A 19,137-nucleotide genomic window follows, 5' to 3' on the forward strand; every position below is an offset into this window, starting at 1 on the left:
TGACCTCATAAATGTTTATAAATATGTCAACTTTATAAATATGTCAACAGAGAGTGTCAGGAGGACGGAGCCAGGCTCTTTTCAGTGATGTCCAATGACAGGACAAGGGGCAATGGATACAAGCTGGAACACAGAGGGTTCCACAAAAATATTAGAAAAAACTTCTTCTCAGTGAGGGTGACAGAGCACTGGCACAGGCTGCCCAGGGAGGTTGGGGAGTCTCCTTCTCCGGAGACTTTCAAAACCCGCCTGGATGTATCCTGTGTGACCTACTGTACGTGATCAAGCTCTGGCAGGGGGGCTGGACTAGATAATCTTTTGAGGTCACTTCCAACCCCTGACATTCTGTGATTCTGTGATTCTGTCTTAAATGTATGAGTTAATGCCACACAAAGAAATATGTAATTCTAATGAACCTCTCGTTAGCACTCTAACTTCCATAAAACACATAAAAGATTTGAAAAATAATGTGAGATGTCACAGTACAATAGTTATACTACGGTCACATCTTCTTCATGACTTTTCATCTTAATCCATAATTAATACAGTTTTTAAAAGTTGTATTTATTATCCCATGATGAGTGCAGAATGAAAAGTTTGACAGAGTGACTCCTGTGCATCACATCCAAAGTTGGGGTTAAGGTATAGAAGCTGTGGATTATTCATATGAGCTAATGTCAAGATCAGCTTTGATTGCGTATAGAAGGGCAGATTCATATAGCAAAAGCATTCGTCACTAGGACATTCAAGCTTATCAGTCCTTTTACAACAGCTCATTAAGAATCTGCTTTACTATGAAAAGAATTGCATTCAGGAAAACATAGTCATGAAAATATTTTGTCTGGAAACGACATAATTATAAATGATAGGATAAACTCATTTTTAAAGCATATTATGTCACATTAATTTTTGAAAGATGTGTTTTTTCTGCAGTTATAATGAATAAACAGCAAGAGCTTTTTGTTTTCGTATTTCTGGATTAAGAACCAGAAAGATGTGAAAAGACTGTGTGAGCTAAGCACATAGTGTTAGTTTTGACTGTTTCCCTGCTTCCAATCACTTATTTTACAAATACCAGCATGGCTTCATACATCATGAAAACATCTACTGCCAAATATTTCCCCTTTCATATGTACTTGGGAGAAAGTTTATTTCTTTATGTCATCAAGAGGAAACACTTAAAAAACTGAAATGCCTTCAGCTGTGTGCTCAAACTTTTGTAATTACATACATATATGTAAATATTTTTTTTTACTAAATTCAACTTAGTAGTAGTAGTAGTAGTATTAATATTATGGTAGTACTTAGAATTCAAGATCAAGTGCCAGTAGTGGAAAATACCTGTCTACCCATAAAGAATTTGCAAAATATAGGATAAGAGTTAATATTGAGCATTTTCTTGTTCTAATATACAACTGTCTATTAGGCCATAGTATAGACTTTTTGTTATTTATAATACTCTTCCAACAAGAAACGACTTACTGTAGCTGACACCTGTTTGACTGAGTCCAGCCTTCTAAAAGTTATTTGCTGAGCATAAGCTGCTGATCTAGAAGACTCCTCTTGTCATTCGGACAGGGTGACACTTCCAGAGGGTGATTGTTCCCATCTCCAGGTGGTGAAAATGCGCAACATCATGTATATGACCCTCTCCAAGTGACTGAAATCTTTCTCCTGATGTAAAACATTTTTCCAAAGTCTCATTATATAGTGACAGGCTGACTACAGACAGAATCTGTGCAAAAGACTCTTAGAAAGATGTGCTAAACTAAGTCCTAGATGAATAAAATTAGACAAAATTAATACCACTGATGTCTAGATCTGAAATTTTTATAGAAATAATCCCATTGGCTTTGAGTGCCAAAACTTCTACTTGTGTCTAATACCCTGTAATAAAAAATGAAAAGATCATTTTTAGAAGGGAATAACAAAAAAGTTAAATCGATCTATAACATGAGTGTGTTGTTTTATTTTCTAGACCTACAAAAAATCAACAACTTCTAATTCATTGGTAAGGAACTGAACCTGTAAGGGAATTATGCAGTGAGATAAATAAGGGCATCTTGTTTTGAGAAAGATAGCACAATATCCAGATTTTCCTCAATAGATTTTCAGTTACGGTGATTCAGAAATGGGACAAGATTTACAAATAATCAGTAAGGGTCTGATTACAAGCACTTGGATGACTTAAGTTCCCTGTGGGAATTGTCCTTAAATAGTTGGTCCTCTATTTGTCCAGTTTAGCACACACAGCAAGAATACTTTCCTTTTGGAACTATGTCTTGATGCAAGCATTTTCAGTCGAGCTCACTGTGACATCAGCTTGAAGTCAGAAATTTAACACAAGCCTAGGCATGAGGTATGACACTTCAACCCTAAACTAACCACATGTATCAATTAAAAAGGATTATGCTTATGGTGTCTGTAACAGTATTGTATATTGTATAAAACAAAAATGGTTTCCTTCTTTAAAAAAAGGGAAAACTGCCTTTGCTACCACATTATCCTTATGATTCATTATTAAGCATTACCTTGAAAACTTCAAATCCAGTGAAAATGTCTTTCAAGTGCATATTCTTCCATGTGTGTTATTTCTGTTACCATGCTTATGGTTTCAAAGATCTTTTTTTTCCCTTTCTTCTCTTCATAGGTAATGATCTGTTTCTAGTTGCAGTGCATGAACTGGGACATGCTCTGGGCTTGGAGCACTCTAATGATCCCACTGCAATCATGGCTCCATTTTACCAGTATATGGAAACTGACAACTTCAAACTACCTAATGATGATTTACAGGGCATTCAGAAGATATATGGTATGTCATACTCTAAATAAGCAATATAAGTTTTTCACTTTTTAATACATTTGATGTCCTCCCATCCATACCACCTCTCCAAAAGAGTTTATTAGTGTAGACTCTACCAGTTGTTATGCCAGAGGCCTTCTTGAGAGTAGCCCAAAGATTTTGATGAAACTCTTTTAGTTCTCACTGTTCACAACTTGCATTCAAATTTGCACTCAGCTGGAATAGTAATTTTAAATGCTTTGAAAAGCCGTAATGAAAATATCTGCAGAAAGATTCAAAACTATGAAAGTCCCAAGAAATGCAGTCCTTTAACCATAACGACCTTATTTCCAGAGTAGTCTAATCTCATGCAACTGGATTAATTGATTGCTTCTCAATTTATCAGTTATAATACTAAAAAGGTCCCTAGGTGTACAAAATTTGTGGTCTTACAGAAACTCTTTCTTCTGATAAATATAGCAAATTGATCTCTGAAAAATGTTATTACAAGCCAAAGATTTTGAGCTACCTGGGGGAAAAACAGACTCACTTCTTTAAAATATGTCTGTTTACTTTTTTTTGTGGCCGATATAAAAGGCACATACATTGTAAATAAATTCTGCATGTACTGAATTCAGTTTGACAAGGGAAGGTAACTGATTTTTTTTTAATAGAAGCAAAAAAACCACATTATTCTGATTATGGGTTGAATGTAACACTAAATCCCCTATTATTGTTCCTTACATTTCCAAGGACTTGGTTTTGGTTTTCATTTTAAATACTATGATTCTATTGGTATTCTGTCCTTTTTTTCTTTAAAAATAAATTTTATTTTTTCTCTCCTACAGTGAGCAATCTGTGGTATCTGTATGTTGATATTGTGTATCCAAAACATACAGTTTGGAACTGCCTTGCTTAATATTCTCCAGTTAATTCAATATTGGATTCATTTTGTACTCAAAATTATTTTCAGTTTAAAGATTTGCCAGTTTTATACTGACTATTATCAGAGCAATTTCTGGTTATCTTTACTACGGGAAAGGACAGCTGTGATCATGTAGAATTAATGTACTGCTAACTAGAACTCTGCAGCATCCGTGGTGTTTTATATTAACAAGTTTTAAAAATGTTATATTTTGAAGTACTGGTATATGTTTTTAGAGAGCATAAATAGCAATTTCAACATGATCGACTGATCAATTTTTATTTGGTTGATTTTTTTCCTGTGTGATTAGTTGGAAGTAAGGTTTTTTCTCATGATCTCATAAGTTGGTAGTCTAGACTTAAGGGCTAGACAAGAATACTTTGCTGAAAACTGACTGCTAAGTTCTAACAGCTGTGGGCTATACATTAAGAGAAATGTGTTACCCCTGGGAAGTAATATCTGACATCACCACCAAATGGCATGTGAAAACTTCAGTTTGGGGTTGAAAAATTTTCCAACATGAACTGCTGCACACTGATTCCTTTGCTCCCTTTAAAATCAAATGGTGATCTGGAATCATATGCCTCAATAAAAATGTCACACCTATTAAAATAATTACTTTGGTCTGTAGTATTCCTTGAAACACTATTATTAACTGTAAATTATAAATGTCAAAGCTTTAAAATTTTGAATTAAATTAATGCCTTGTTAAATTGTATGACAACCATTCGGTGAGTTTAATATTTCCTTACATAGTCCATGTTGATCTTTAAAAAGTATAATTTTTGGAAAAGTATTAGAAATTCAAGTGCCTTTTATGCAGTTTTAGAGTTATCTCGCTATTCAAAAGTATTTCTGAAGCTGGTCATGCAAACAATTTATTTTCTTTTAAGTCAAAATTGATTATGCATTTAAATGATTTGGAGAAAGGCCTAAATAGAATGAGCAAAATTGAAGTGTTCATCTTGTTTCTGGAAATATTACTGATCCAATTGAAACTTCTTATCTTTTTTAACATGGAAAATATAAGTAGACGTAGTATGTAGAAAGGTAAAGACATTTTTAGTATACCCATTGCAAGTCATTTGGTATGACATAAGGAAAACATTTTAAAACTGAGGTACAGAGTTCTAGTTTTTCACTGTAGTTCTTTTTAACCCCTTTATCCTCACAACAGTTCCTTTAATTACCAGATATCTAGCTTTTAAAGACTTAATGGAAAATAAAAATAAGAATTGATTAATTTTTGAATATTGGAGACAACATGTGAATTGTGAGTTTTGTTTATATGGATGTATAGAGTTTGAAGTCCAGTTTCAAGAGCTCCTATACATAGCAAAGGACATTGCGGAAAGCTGGGAATGTCTTGTCACTAGTGCACATGACACTACTTGACCTACAAATTGGGTCAGGAGGAAATATGAGGTATGCTACACATGTGTTTATGTGAGTTGATGAGTGGAAGCTAATAATATGGGTTGAAATTCTGTCAGCTGCTAATGATCTTATAAGACACAGATTTATTGTTTTTGCTTATTTGTATAATAATGATTCTGTTTTATAAGTTTGTATTCAGTTGGTAAGGTATGTGCTACAAATGATGCTGGGCTATACGTCCTTTGCAGGTTTTACTGGAACATTGTTCCAATAAGGAAAGAAGATTCTGAATAATGAAAAGTAATTATTTTCTTCATTTGTGATTTGGTCTTATGGTAGTAATTCATTATATCCTTTATCAATGCAGGAAAGGTATGTTAGGTCACATTTTCCATTCCCCTTCCACTGTGGGATTTGCACTGCTTGCAGCAGGTATTTGTTGTACATTTCTTCTTTGAGTGCCAGTGGTGGGCATGTAAATTACATCCTGGTGCTGTATTTTTAAAGGTCCACCTGACAGGATCCCACCACCAACAAGACCTCTGCCAACAGTGCCCCCACATCGTTCAGTCCCTCCAGCAGACCCGCGGAAGAATGACAGGCAACCTAAACCTCCCCGGCCACCCACTGGTGACAAACCTTCCTATCCCGGAGCCAAGCCTAACATCTGTGATGGGAACTTCAACACTCTGGCTATTCTTCGCCGAGAAATGTTTGTTTTCAAGGTAGGAGGCTGTGAATTTTTTAGTGCTACTGCGAATGTCTGCATTTCTCCTTTTTTTTTTCTTTTTATTTTTAAAGCACTCTCATTCATCATGACTCCACTTTCCCAGCCTGCTCACAGTTAGAAAGTTCAAGAAAGAAATTAAAAAACAAACATACACATGGCTTAAACATCTAGCAGAGGTCTGCTGTAATGTTCTGTTTTGGGAAAATACCCATATCAGCAGAAACTGTAATGCCTCAAAATGTGAGGGTAAATAAATGCTGCATGTTATAGAGAGGTAAAAAGTGTAAATCAACTCATGAGTAATAGGAATGATTTTGTTGGGAATACAGCCACTTCCAGACATGCAGTACATATTGTGTCTTCAACCCTTCTTTTTTTTCCCATGGAGCTATAATTTTAACTTTACAATTAGATCTGTCATTTAAAAATGAAGTTTGTCATTGTGTTGCGGTTGCATTCAAACCACAATATCTAAGTGCAGGTTTTTACCACAAAAATCTTATTGAAATTGTGTCATTGCTTATTTCCATCCATCTTCTTGCTCTGAGCTGAAAATGTGGTATATATACAACAAATCGAAATAACCAAACTGAACTGTAAGGCAATCATTTGACAGAAGGACTTTGATAAGACTCATGCACATCAAAGCTATCTTAAAAGGCACTGAATGTTGAAGAATAATTACAGAATCGTTATTATTCAAACTCTTAAAGCTTAAACCAATTTGCTCACAGGTAACGCTGTGCAAATGTTCTAGAAACAAGCAACAGGACGATCTATTATTTTGAACTACTGGTGTGTCAAATTTGCTTAAGCATTAGGAAGCACGGGATCTATGTTTTATAAATATATAATATGATTCTTTTTAACTTCAACATTGTAGGTAGAGAGGAAAGGTCTTTCACATGAATAGATAATGATTTTCCCTTCATCAGTAATTCAAGCACAAGGGAAGTGCAATGAATTTGTCCCCAAACATAAAGCTCCCAGTTCAATGGCTTCTCTTGTCCTTTCTGATAGGACCCATTTCTTCCTTATATGTTTTCTTTTTATGTAATCTATCACTCCAGATAAAAAATAGCTATGCTACCCAGGCTTTCACTTTCTTTAGCATACCTGAAAAAAATATGTACAAATAACTTTACATGAATTCATTCAAAATTATCGAGCTACCTTCACAACTCAATGGGCAGAAAATGTTTTTCCCATAAACAACTAAGGATTTTGCCAGCCCTGGGGTATCAGCTCTTTCCATTTGAATAGATGGTATATCTTCAAACACTGGGAGGTCCTGAACCATCAGTCTTTTTATGACGAAAAATCAAAGGTTAAGGAAGAATCTAATTTTCTAACCTGACATTAAACAGGATATTAAAATACCTACTTCAATCTCATGTCATCCACCTCAAGAGCAGTGGAACATATTCTCATTTATTTTATACATAAATCAATAAATAGTGAAATGCTATCCCACTAATACAAAATTTCCTGTCTGGCCAAGTCTCTGTTCCTGGATAAATAGATGCACCACCATTACTAATCACTCTTACCTATTCTGACTGAAAATACAAAATAAGCTTTCTCAAAAAAATGTTTACTCCTTACTGCCTTAACATATTTACTGTAGAGTTTGTATTCTTAGTAGTGTGCAAACTGTGTTTCAAAATTAAAGTTCCATTCGTGATCCACACTCTAATGATGGAACACAGTAAAACTTTGTCAGAGAAAAATGACCAGTAGCAGACTGCTTACAGATTTCATGTTTGGAGTCTGATTCTCTAAAACAAAGTTGCTGGAATCATAAAAGCAACATGTTGGCAAGGAAAAAAAGAGATGACCTTTGTCTTGATTGATTTCTTTAAGGGTCCCAGAGCTCCCTTTTCAGGGTACATGGGAGCATGGCAAGCCACAACTTGGGTTATGATGCAAAGCAACAGAGTTTACTTAAGTATACGAATGTTGACTTCGTAGTCCGAGTTTCTTTGAATGCTTGAGTTTGTAGGCCTTTCTATTTTGTATATTAATTTGCTAGTTAGGATTTTTGTCTGCTAAAGGAGTTTGGTTACCTGCTTTCCCCCCTTTGGGGGGAAAGGAGTGGTTTTTTGTGTTTGGGGAGGAGTATGAAAGGAGGAGAAAAAGGGAGAAAGAATAGAAAAGGCAGATGTTGTTGGTAATTTTTAACTTACTTAGCAGAATCTGAAAGGCAAGTTATAAGGAAAAGCTCAGCATGACAGACTGTAGCAAGAGCAGGGCAGGAATTAACTATCAGAAGGTATAAATAGGAATAGGGACTGAATACAAAGAAAGCATCCAGAAATAGAGGAAGTGAAGCTGGAGGTTCTATGGTCTGGCATAGTAAAAAAACCAAACCTCTTGGCCTTTGCCCCTTAATGCTAGCACAAAGATAGACTGGGAAAGCAGGAGTGATGGGCTGGAGCCAAGTACAGAGAGGTGGAGAAGAGGGAATTGATGGCAATACTGTACCAGGTGGAAACAATTAAAGAATTATGACCTTCATTGGAAGAATTATTGCCTAGGTAGTTCCCAGATGAATTAAATTAATAAAGTTGGAGGCTCTTCAAATTATATCCTTTCCTTTCTTTGTCTTTATCCACAGGTCTGTAATGATTGTGTAGTGGCAGATTTTGCTCACTTCCGAATATGCCATGTACCGATTTCAAATGGAAAATAGACACTTTTTTATCTCGTGGGCAAATCTCAGGTTCAGGAGCTCAATTTGCTTAAATAATCCTTGAAATTGCTTGCTACCCTGGCCACAGAGTTGAAGAATGTGAGCCCTTTTTGAATTATTAAATCCTAATTTAAACATAAAACTGACGCACAGAAGATAACAGTTTGAGATACGCTGTGGATTTTCATAGTAGATGACAAACAATAGTAATTTCAAGAAGATTGTTTTCTCTTGGCTGTTGAGCTATTAGGTGTACTTAAGAGTATCAGAATATTAGAAACAATTTCTGTGTTCAGTTAAGTTGATGAGCCTTGTCTGTGCTTTTAAGACTACCTGGCATTCTCAGATGGATATGTCCAGAGTAAAACTGAGTAAGAGTAAACTTACAGAAAAATCTTCACATTTATCCATCCCTTCTTTTTGTTTTGCCATCACTTTAACAAACTAACAATCCTAGCAAGACTTGTTAAAAATTATTGGTATATAACATGAACAATAAACCCAAAAGTAAAGCAATCAACTTGTTAAAGATTCCCTAAAGATCATTGAATAAAATTAGAATTTTGCAGTCCAGTTGTTTTGGTAGAAATGATTAGATTTTAAGGAAAACAAATTTTTTTTTCATGAAATATACATATATTACTGGCATATAAATGTATTGTCCCAAAATGACTTCTTTGTGAATTCTTTAAATTAGATGCCCTTAAAAGGCCTCTGCTACCTAGCCGTAAGGCTTGGGGACACAGTACATCGTAGAAGAAAAATGTTAGTTGAAATCAATGTATTGTAACTATTGGTTTCAGTTGTCATCAACTCATATTTTAAAGTGTATGAAGTTTGTCTTAACTGAATAATTTTTTTTTTAATTACTGCTATCATTTAATACATACTTGAACTGGCATAAGCAACCATCAGGACAGAATAATTTCTATGCCAAAATTCATGAGTGCCAAGTTTTTATCTTGGGATTCCAGTTAGCTTCTGTATTTATACTGAATGCAATTAGTATTTAGCTGTCACTCTCATTTCCAATCTTTTCTCCAGCTATTTTCTCTCTCTGTTTAGTTAGAACTCCCTTGCGACACAAGAAATCACTAAAAATGGAGAAAAAACAAATTGGTCTTCCTTTTCTGGGAAGGTTGTGCTGCATGGTATGACACTGTCTGCCTCTAATGGAAAAACGTCTCAGCCATTGTATATAGCAGTACGTGGTATCCAACAATACTATCTTCTCCTTAAAGTCTCCTGAGAGCACCTCCAGGGGTACTGTGTCATGAAAAGGAACCCCATTTTCTAAGGTCACCAAAAAAAAAATCCATTAGTAAGGATTTTACAGCAAGTATTTCTCCTTTTTTTCCCTTGTGTTCAGTGCAATTCACACTGCTTTTCCAGTCTTCTGTAGCAACAGTTTTGAAGATAACCTAGGATATCGCATCCAGAAATATACTTATGTTAACAACTTCTTAATCTTTTACACACTTTGGAAAATGTTCAAGGGAGACAATAGTTGCACTGAATGTATTGTCTCTCAAGGGACGCAGATTAAGTAACATTGGTAGCTTATTCTGTTATTTTTGAGGTGTGTATATCTCCTGTTTGATTGTTCATTGGCAACAAAATTACCTCTAGCTCTGCTTCAACAATGTGTGTTACTTTTGTTACTATCCTTTTTCTTTCTATCCTTTTCAGTTTCAAAGACTTTAACAAAAGCCTTAGTTTTTTGAACAGGTTACCTTGAGGAAAATAAGCACTAAATGTGTAGAACTTGTCCTGAGTAATCAGCAGGTTGGAGGGACAGGTCACTGCTCTTTGTGACACAGGTTTTTGCTTCACAAAAGAACATCTCATAGAGGTTGCCACTGGTCCTTTATTTCTTTAATACTAGATCCTTAAGAAACAAACAAATGGTTCCTATATAATCTAGAGTGATTTTAGTTTTCAGGTTGGAGAAGGTAACTCACTCCTTGAAGAACAATGTTTTTAACCACTGTTGTATACTAAGGTGTTTGTTGAAATGTAACCTAAGTATAAGAGAAAGAAGCTTGTCCATCAAACAAACAGAACTTACGGCTCAGAAAAAATGCTCCTGAAATGTTAACATTACAGATGGTAGAATATGGAACCAATTTTAGGAAGGCCTTAGCAGGCTTTGTTTTACTATTTTATAGTTATTTCTCCACAACTTGGAGAAATTTGTTTTCTGATTCTTCTTCTGCTAAGAACCATTGTAAAAACATTTATGACGTGCCAAACAAGCCAAGCCAATTAGGCTGTCGTTACCCCTTGGCATTAGTTTAGACTGCAGTTGCTTTTATACATAACTGTATAGATGCCATTTAATATCCCTTTCAGAATTGTGTATTTATATAGAGTATACTGTTAAACACAAAAGGAAAAGAAAACACAACTGTGTCTCTTGATAAGTGCTAAACACATGAGGAATTTTTAAAGCATTTTAGCATTGGCTCTTTAATCATAACTGATAGGTCTAGTAAAAAAATTGTGAGATCAAGGGAAATTGTTAATAGTAAGAAGTAGAGACAAAGAAACAGCTATAGTGTGAGACTTGACTCCACTGTATTTGAAAGCAGACATTTTTCCACAGCTCTTCTGGTCTGTTTGTGTAGCTGTTTTTTGTCGCATGATGCTGTAGACGTCTGGGCTGTCAGCTGCAGCCTGGGAAAGTTCAGATGTGGAAGTAGACACACTAGGGTCTGAGAGGGAAAACCACTTAACATGTCAGCTGTAAAAGACTGGGAACAGGAGTTCAGGAGGAGCTAAGTCTGCAGAGTGGACTCCTTTCACCCTACTTTTTATATCATGATGTTAGGAAGAACAATCTCGTGGAATTTACCATCTTTGAACTCTTCAGGGAGGAGGGCTGCTTTAATTCAGGTTATATTTTGAAAAGGAAGGAGAAAAGCAGCAAAAACTCAGTGAGGACTTGTATTATCACAGACCAAGCCCATTGGAAATGTACAGGATGGATGTTTTGTGGCACAAAAACAAATTGCAGGATGTCAGAAAAGAAAATAACAGGGACATGCTAGAATAATAAGAAGTCATAATTTGTATATTTTTAACAAAAGGATACTTCCACTGAGAGATGTAAAAATGTTTTCCAAACATTACCTGAACGTTTCTACACACACTAAGGGTTTTAGCTAACATGTTTCACAGGTTTTAAATGGGAAGCACCATCTATTCATCACTGTATTTGAAGTAGGTAGTATATTTCAGCCAGCTGCAGAGCAATTTAAAGAAGAATGTAGTCACTTGAGTAATAATTACACCAGAATAATAATTCAGTTACAAGTCTTTCTACTCTCTCATCTTTTAAAAAACTATCTTGGACTCTGTTCCAGTTTTATGTCCATTTGAAAGAAGGCAACCCAGTCACAGCTGTACTTATTATCTAACATCTACTAACCTACAGGTATATTTGTGTGCATAAGTTCCATGAAATCGCAACTATATTAATAGGGCTTTATTTACAAGAGCATCTGTGTAATGGATATAAGTTATGGAAGCTTGATGTCAACTTCAACTGATTAGCAATCTGTACTATCTAACTAGTAAAATTCCTATTATTCATATACTAGACCATTAAAAAGCATAACCTTAACAGGGTGTGTGACACAATATCTTCAGCAGGGCTTTAGATTTGTCAGAAAAAGAGTACCATTTTTTCCTGAAAGGCTGTGTTTTCATTGGCAAACAATGTAGTGTGAAAGGATTTGATCAGTAGCAGAGCAGATGGTATAGAGCCCTTCTCGTGTCCATCCTGTGTGTTTTGCTTTTAATTAGATACAGTCTGTCCTCTGAGGCCAAACAGTCTCACTATACACATGGTTTGGATTTTTCTGAAGGGTAGCTATCCCTTAGACACTGGCATCTTTGTGAGAGTGTACCACACAAGTGTTTCACTTGATATAACTGATGCTACCCTCTTGTTAACATGTAATTGCTCTCACTATCTTGACCTAAATAAATCCTCACATGCAAAATAGATATTATTATTCCTCCTCATACCATTTTTTGCATGGCACGGTGGTACCTTTTGCTTGATTACCTCCCTGCTGTGACTTTGAATGATTTGCATTGCAGTACAGCCCAGGGAGAAGAGGTAGATATAACAGCTGTGCTGAGACATCACCTTGACCTTACAGACCAATATCCTTTTGAATTTTCTTCTCACTGAGACAAAAACAAGGCAGAATTCCTTGTTTAAAGTAAATTTAAACATAAGAAAAAGCTTTTTTCATTGTAAACACTTACAGACTAAGCACTGCAACAGCTTGTTCAGAGAGGTTGTGGAGTCTCCATCCTTGGTGATACTCAAAAGCTGACTGGACATAGACATTGTCAGCTGACTGCTTTGAGCAGAGGAGGGGGTTGGATATCCAGAGGTGCCTTCCATCCTCAACCCCGCAGTGATTTTTGTGTAGCAATTGAGATATGAGCACTAAAAAGACATAGCCTCAAAAAATCTTTCAGTGTTGCCTGTGTTCCCCACTTTCCTCCAAAGAGGGTTCAAGTATTTCTTCATACTCCACTGAAATCTGCAGAGGTCCCCTCTAATCTCAGACATTGTGTGATTTTCTGAATCCACTGAAATTTGACTGCTTATCCCACTCATTTCCCAGTATCATTTGATTCATCATCTCTTTTGGGATATGGCCCTCACAGGCAATAGCTCGTGAAATTTGGTCAGGAGACTGTTTTGTGACTTCAGTGTTCAGCTCAGAAGAAGAGACCAAATGGAGATGGGGGTGTGTGGCTGCTGCTCATAAAGCACTAACAAAGGGACTGCAGAGGAGGGAATGTCCACCCCTTCTAGCTGTGCGAGACAGATCCTCTGCTGCCTCCTTCACGTGCCTGAGCTTTTAGGGGAAATCACCCTCCTTTCTAGGGTCAGTCTCTGAGCTAAAACATTTTATTCAAAAGCTGACCCATTTCTGTCTCTTTGAGTTTCTCACCATTTCATGAGCTGTTCTGTTAATAACTACAGGGTGCTCTCCCTACCCTAGAGAGTCTTCACAGGTTAAAAAGAGGTACTTCCGAGTCTTCAAGAGTTTTAACAAAGGGGTGGACAGACTGACTTCAACAGAAATACTCAAGTACTTGTGTGAACCCATATATAAATGTGGATTTGGGACAATGATAATAGAGGTTTGAAACATGAATCTTAATAAATTCTTATTTCTGATTTAATCTAATAAATACTGGAAAATGTGATACTAGGTATTTGTAAATTATAGGCCAAAATTCCAAGAATTAGCCATTCTTTAAAAGTTTTTTTTAATTGGGTTTTGTGTTAGTTTGAGTTTGGGTTTTGTTTTGGGGGATTTTTTAATAGAGTGGAAGTGGTGAAATCTGAAGATCTCTTTCTCTATGGAAAAGGATGGAGTGAGTCATGTTTTTATATCTTCTTAGGAAAGTACTTGTAACAATACTGAATAAAAAATAGAATTACAACCTTTTCTTGATCCAAAAAAATGTAATTCACAGGATCCTCCAACAAATGATACCATGCATATATGGTGTTACTTGTGTATTTAGGATTGCTGGTTTTTCTTAGTCATTAAATATAACTGTTCCTTTGTTTGCCCCGTATGTTAATAGATTGTTCTGAAATCCAGTTGACCATTAACATAATTGTGCTTCAATCAGAATGTTTTACATACTGTCAGATGTAAGAAACACCAAACAATTATAGTTACTATTAAATAAGTGAAAGATATTAAAAATACAGATAAGCAAATGCACATGGAAGACTTTGATTTGGCAGATTTACTTCTTATGAATAACTCAAGCCTAGACAGAGACTCTCAATGGGGAAAATACATGAACATAATCCTCAGTTGGCGTAATCACTTGAGTAAGGACTAACAATGTGAATTAAAGGATAAAACCCTGGGATTTTTTCCTTCAGTTGCAGTATCTGCTGGCTAAAGTCAGAGAATCCTGTGACCCTACTAATTTTTCACTAGTAATTTTACTACAACAAAAGTGTCTAACAAAAAGCTGTAACTAAATACTGGAGTACAAAAGGTATTTAGTTTTGTGGAATTTTCCTGTTTTCAGAGACATGGTATTTGAGTGAACTGATTAAAAATACTTCATTGGCAAGAGCATAAAAAAAAAGCATTCTTGACACAAAATAATTGTGAAAACTCAAAGCAGCGAATAATCCAAAATTATATGGAGGCATATCTTCAAATGGTACCACCAGCAAGTGTTATCTTGTAATGTTAACAATACATTTTAATTGGGGCTACATCCTAATGGAACCAAAGGGAATAATTGCCGAAACACTTCAAGCACAAGACTTAATTAAAATTCTTGTTGTATAAAATTGTGGCCTTTCAACTAATTTAGGTAAACATTTTGGGAGACAATTGAAATGACTTGTAATGTAAGCTTTTTCAAGCAGTGGTATTGATCAGTCTTGGAAATATTTGCTTAATCTTCGTTTACCACTAAAGCTTTAGTTTCAGAAGCATTTGAGTAATTTTCTTTGATTCTTATTTCTTTTCCTTTCAAGGGGTTGAGGGTCCACAATGCAGAAGTTTGGCAGGAATTTAAGTGAAAAGGAAATAATCTCTGAATTAGTCTTTTCCTATGCAACACACTACACTACTAAACAGTTGAGGTCTTAAATAACTTAGAACACTCATATTTTTTAAAAAAATCAGTGAAATCATATTCACACTACTGAAAATCTGTCGAAAAATATTTTGAATTTGTAATAGGTATATATTTAAATATTGTATTTTCTTCTTTTTCAGTAGCTATAACTTAAATATATTTTTAACCTGTTGTCTTCCTTGGCTATTGAGTGAAAATAGCCCAGTTGAAAGTAATGGGAAAAAAATTCCATTGACTGTAAAAGATTGAAGATTTCATTCTGTATTAAGTACCTTTCACATGACAAGGAGACTATCTATTTTGAGTAATATATATTCTGTAAAATAACATAAGAAACAGCATATTAGCTTGTTATATCAAACATAAGAAATCAAAACTTGCTTTTCCTACACAAAATCAAATTTGATTATACTGCCTATCCAGTCTATAAATCAAAATGAGATAGGGATCATTTTAATTAATAATTTGACGTATCTGTCCAGTGAGAATATCTTCACTGAGAATAGACTCTGTTAGGTCAAAGTTTATACTTGATAATGACAGAGTTCAATGCTTTCCTATTCTCCTGAACAGTTCACTTGCATTTTTCCTTAATCTCGTCATGATGGAGTTTTTGCTGATGTTTTGGATTGATGTCTGGCCAGCCCATTATAGGACGCACAGTTATTTACTGCTTCATATTGTACATTCCCAGCTTATCTGTAATCACATGTAATTTACAATATTTCATATTCACTGCTAGAAATTCCTTCACTTTCTTCATGATCTAATCCCTGTATCTGAGTGACAGAGACAGTGAGTAAAGGCAGTTGAATCTCCACCATTTTCATATTTGTGTTGTCATGACAGGTGTCACTCTTGGCTGCTGTTTGCTGGATATAACACTCTTGATTGCCTATTTTTTTCTTTGGCCATTGCTGTCAGTGCTCCAAGCTGAGTCACTCCAAGAATACTGCTGTTCACCCACAGTGGGAACTTTTACAGTTTTTTTCCTAACCCTGACACTTCCATGGAGTGGATTTTCTTAGCCTTACCCCATGCTACTCAAAACTAGATTTGGTACCCATATTTTTTTACTTTTCTTGTCAGCACTATTTCATAGATCACAAGAATTAAACTGAGATCAAACAGCATTTATTAGTGTCTTAGCTTGCAGCAGCTTGAATCCAAAAAAAGCCCCATACACTCAATTACAGAGTTTCTTATGTCATGTCTCCCTCTATTTTCACGTGTTACCAGTTTATCAGAACTTATTGCTTAATTCACACATTAAACAGCAGGAAGGATTGAGTTATCAGCAACAAATATTTAACTCATGCTGTATATTTTTACAGTTTGAATTTGTTCATGCTTAGGTCTGCACATCTTGCTTTTTACAAGTGACTTGGGTGGACTTTTGTCAGCCATTTGACAATTTACAAAGAGCCTCTTGTTAGTCTATTACCTCAGTGTTTAGTTAGCTAGTTTATTTCGTTTCAATCTATCTCTGAACACTTAAACTCTCAATTGCACAATACAATAAGTAGATTTTGGGGCAAAAGACTGGGACATCCCCGTTTGGTCCCCATATGTTGCCTGATCTAGTTGGGAGGCGTCCCTGCCCATGACAGGGAGGTTGGACTAGATGATCTCTAAAGTTCCTTCCAGCCTAGGCCATTCTATGATATGATTTTGGCTTTTGGAGTATTACATTAGTTGTCTTCTGTGGCCATTGAGGATAATACAGGAAGAAAAAGGGAAGCTTAACAGAAACACATACTTATTTGCATTTTAAAAAGTTGGTATGTATAAAATTAAATACATTCTTTGATTGTTTACAAGTGTCTAGTTCCTGGTGAAAAGCAACCACAACTCTCACCTGGCCCTGAGTAGATCCTTTTAAATTGCCCCTACACAGTGTAGTACAGAGTGTGTAACTGCTCTTGAGAGCCTCAGCCTGATTTAGGGCAGCTTCAGTCTCTTGTTTATGCATGGACTGTCCTAACCTACTGCAGCCAGGAGGAAATACTTAAATTACTTACTGTTTGTTGCTCCCACCTGTGGTTCTCATCAGACAACTGCATCATCATTTAGTCTTCTCAGAGAATCCATGCAATATTCAGTGTGGGGAAGACAGGTAAGTGGTAGGATGAGCACATTCTGCATCTTAGGATCATGTTGAACTGCATCTGTATTGCAAAACTATGAAATTTGGCGTCAGTGGTTATGAAGCTTTAGGGGAGGGACATGAGGACTTCAGAGTGGTAACAAATGTCAGTGTGAGAGTTACCAACATGGCTCTTTTCGTGCATCATACTTATGCATGTGTGTATGACACATACCTTGTGGTTTCCATCACCTCATGCTATGTCCTCACCCACTGACAGCAATCTTTCTTTGCAACTTGTTATATTACTCTTCTGCTAGGAACATTTTACTAAGTTTTCATTTATTCTTTAAATATTTTTTTCTTTTACTTTCTTATTAATGCTGTCCTATTGTTAGTCATGGCATAGAATCATTAGAATTATATATGGTTTGGGATGGAAGGGACCTTCAGAGATTATCTATTCCAACTCCCCCTGTCATGGGCACAGACATACATATGCATTCAAAGAGAAACACAGATGTGTATGAATTTATGGATACGACAGAAGTATGAAAAGACGAGTAATACAGTGATAAGTCCTATAAATAGTAACACATTACAATTCATGCCACAGTAAAAAAGTCACTGCTTAAAGGAAATGAAAACTGTATTGCATCTAGGAAAAATTATTGGAGTAGCAATTTCTGTGTTCTTACAATACTGAGAATAGATTTTTGATAGTTGGTTTTGGCTAATCTTGGTGGACATAGTTTGTTATTCCCTTGTCTTCACAAGATTTAGCCAATGGAGTGCATGATAATGACTCATATTTTATTTCCACAGTGAAAAAGACTTAGAAGCTTCCAGTAGCTCGAAATAGTGTAAATAATCTAGACATGACACAGTTCATAAACCACAGGCTTATTCACATAGGTGAACATTAATTTTTACTGAGTGAATCCTTCTGTGCTCTGCTTAGAGTTTTGTAGTCTTCTTGATTTGCCAGTGGTATCTAGCTGAGTTAAAGAAGCTAGAAACAAGTATTTATGGCTTTGGATTAATCATAGTTTCTCCATTTGACTTCTTTCAATCTAAGCCCATAGCCTCCATTCCGTGCTGATTTAATCCCTGTCTTTTGAGGGTAAAAATAAAGGGAGTTGAGTTTGCCCTCTTCTGGCCTTTTTGATTTTCAGGGAGTGCCCAAGTCATTGGAGAGAGCCTGATGACTCAGACATATTTGTAGCAGTTGTTAAAATAGTCTACTCACCCCTCAGGCAGATGGTGAAGCAACATATTACAAGTGATAAAGTGATAAGGGCAGACAAGTATAGAAAACACAATTATTCTGATTTCATTAGAATGGTTGGTGTGTTTTGCCTGGACAAAGATAAACCTATCCTGGGCCATTTTCACATATTTGTCTACAAATTTGAAGTCAACAATTTCAGACTGAGGAGAAATAGATAGAGTGTAACTTGAAGTGGGGAGTGAAAGTTACAGAAAAAAAATGTAGGTACACAGAAACAAATTTTCCTTATTCTTATGGCTCAGGATGGAGAGAAAAAATAAATTGCAACTAACTGTGAAAAGAATCCTTAATTTTTTCTATAGGATCCTGAGCCATACACTTAGTCTTCTACAGGAAGGAGATTTCTGTTCTAAGGTCTGTCCTATTCATAAGGCCAGTATAGTATAGTGGAAAGAAATAAATGTGCACCTAGGAAAAGAATCTTGAAAATACTTTTATGTTGATATTCTGTCTATTTCTAGGGAACTGCACGTTTTCAAATCGTCTTGACAATTTTATTAAAGAGAAAAAGGTAGTTCCTGATAGGCTTTTTTTTTTTAACAAAACACTAAAAGAGTCTGTAAAAGGGTGGAGAGTATGACATATAGTATCAGTGATTATTTG

General features: G+C 35.6%; 1 protein-coding gene across 1 annotated transcript in view; it reads left to right on the forward strand.

Moving 5' to 3' along the window:
* Positions 1-2,650: 2,650 nt before the first annotated feature.
* Positions 2,651-19,137, forward strand: part of MMP16 (matrix metallopeptidase 16 (membrane-inserted)) — a gene marked incomplete at its 5' end in the record, with an annotated part of 48,625 nt that continues 32,138 nt past the window's right edge. The window contains 2 exons of the mRNA XM_009864971.1: positions 2,651-2,812; positions 5,592-5,809. Coding sequence (XP_009863273.1) covers positions 2,651-2,812; positions 5,592-5,809 — 380 coding nt within the window. The remainder of the gene's footprint in view (positions 2,813-5,591; positions 5,810-19,137) is intronic.

Source organism: Apaloderma vittatum, unplaced genomic scaffold (genome assembly GCF_000703405.1).
Source record: "Apaloderma vittatum isolate BGI_N311 unplaced genomic scaffold, ASM70340v1 scaffold11882, whole genome shotgun sequence".
NCBI classification, from domain to species: Eukaryota; Metazoa; Chordata; class Aves; order Trogoniformes; family Trogonidae; genus Apaloderma; species Apaloderma vittatum.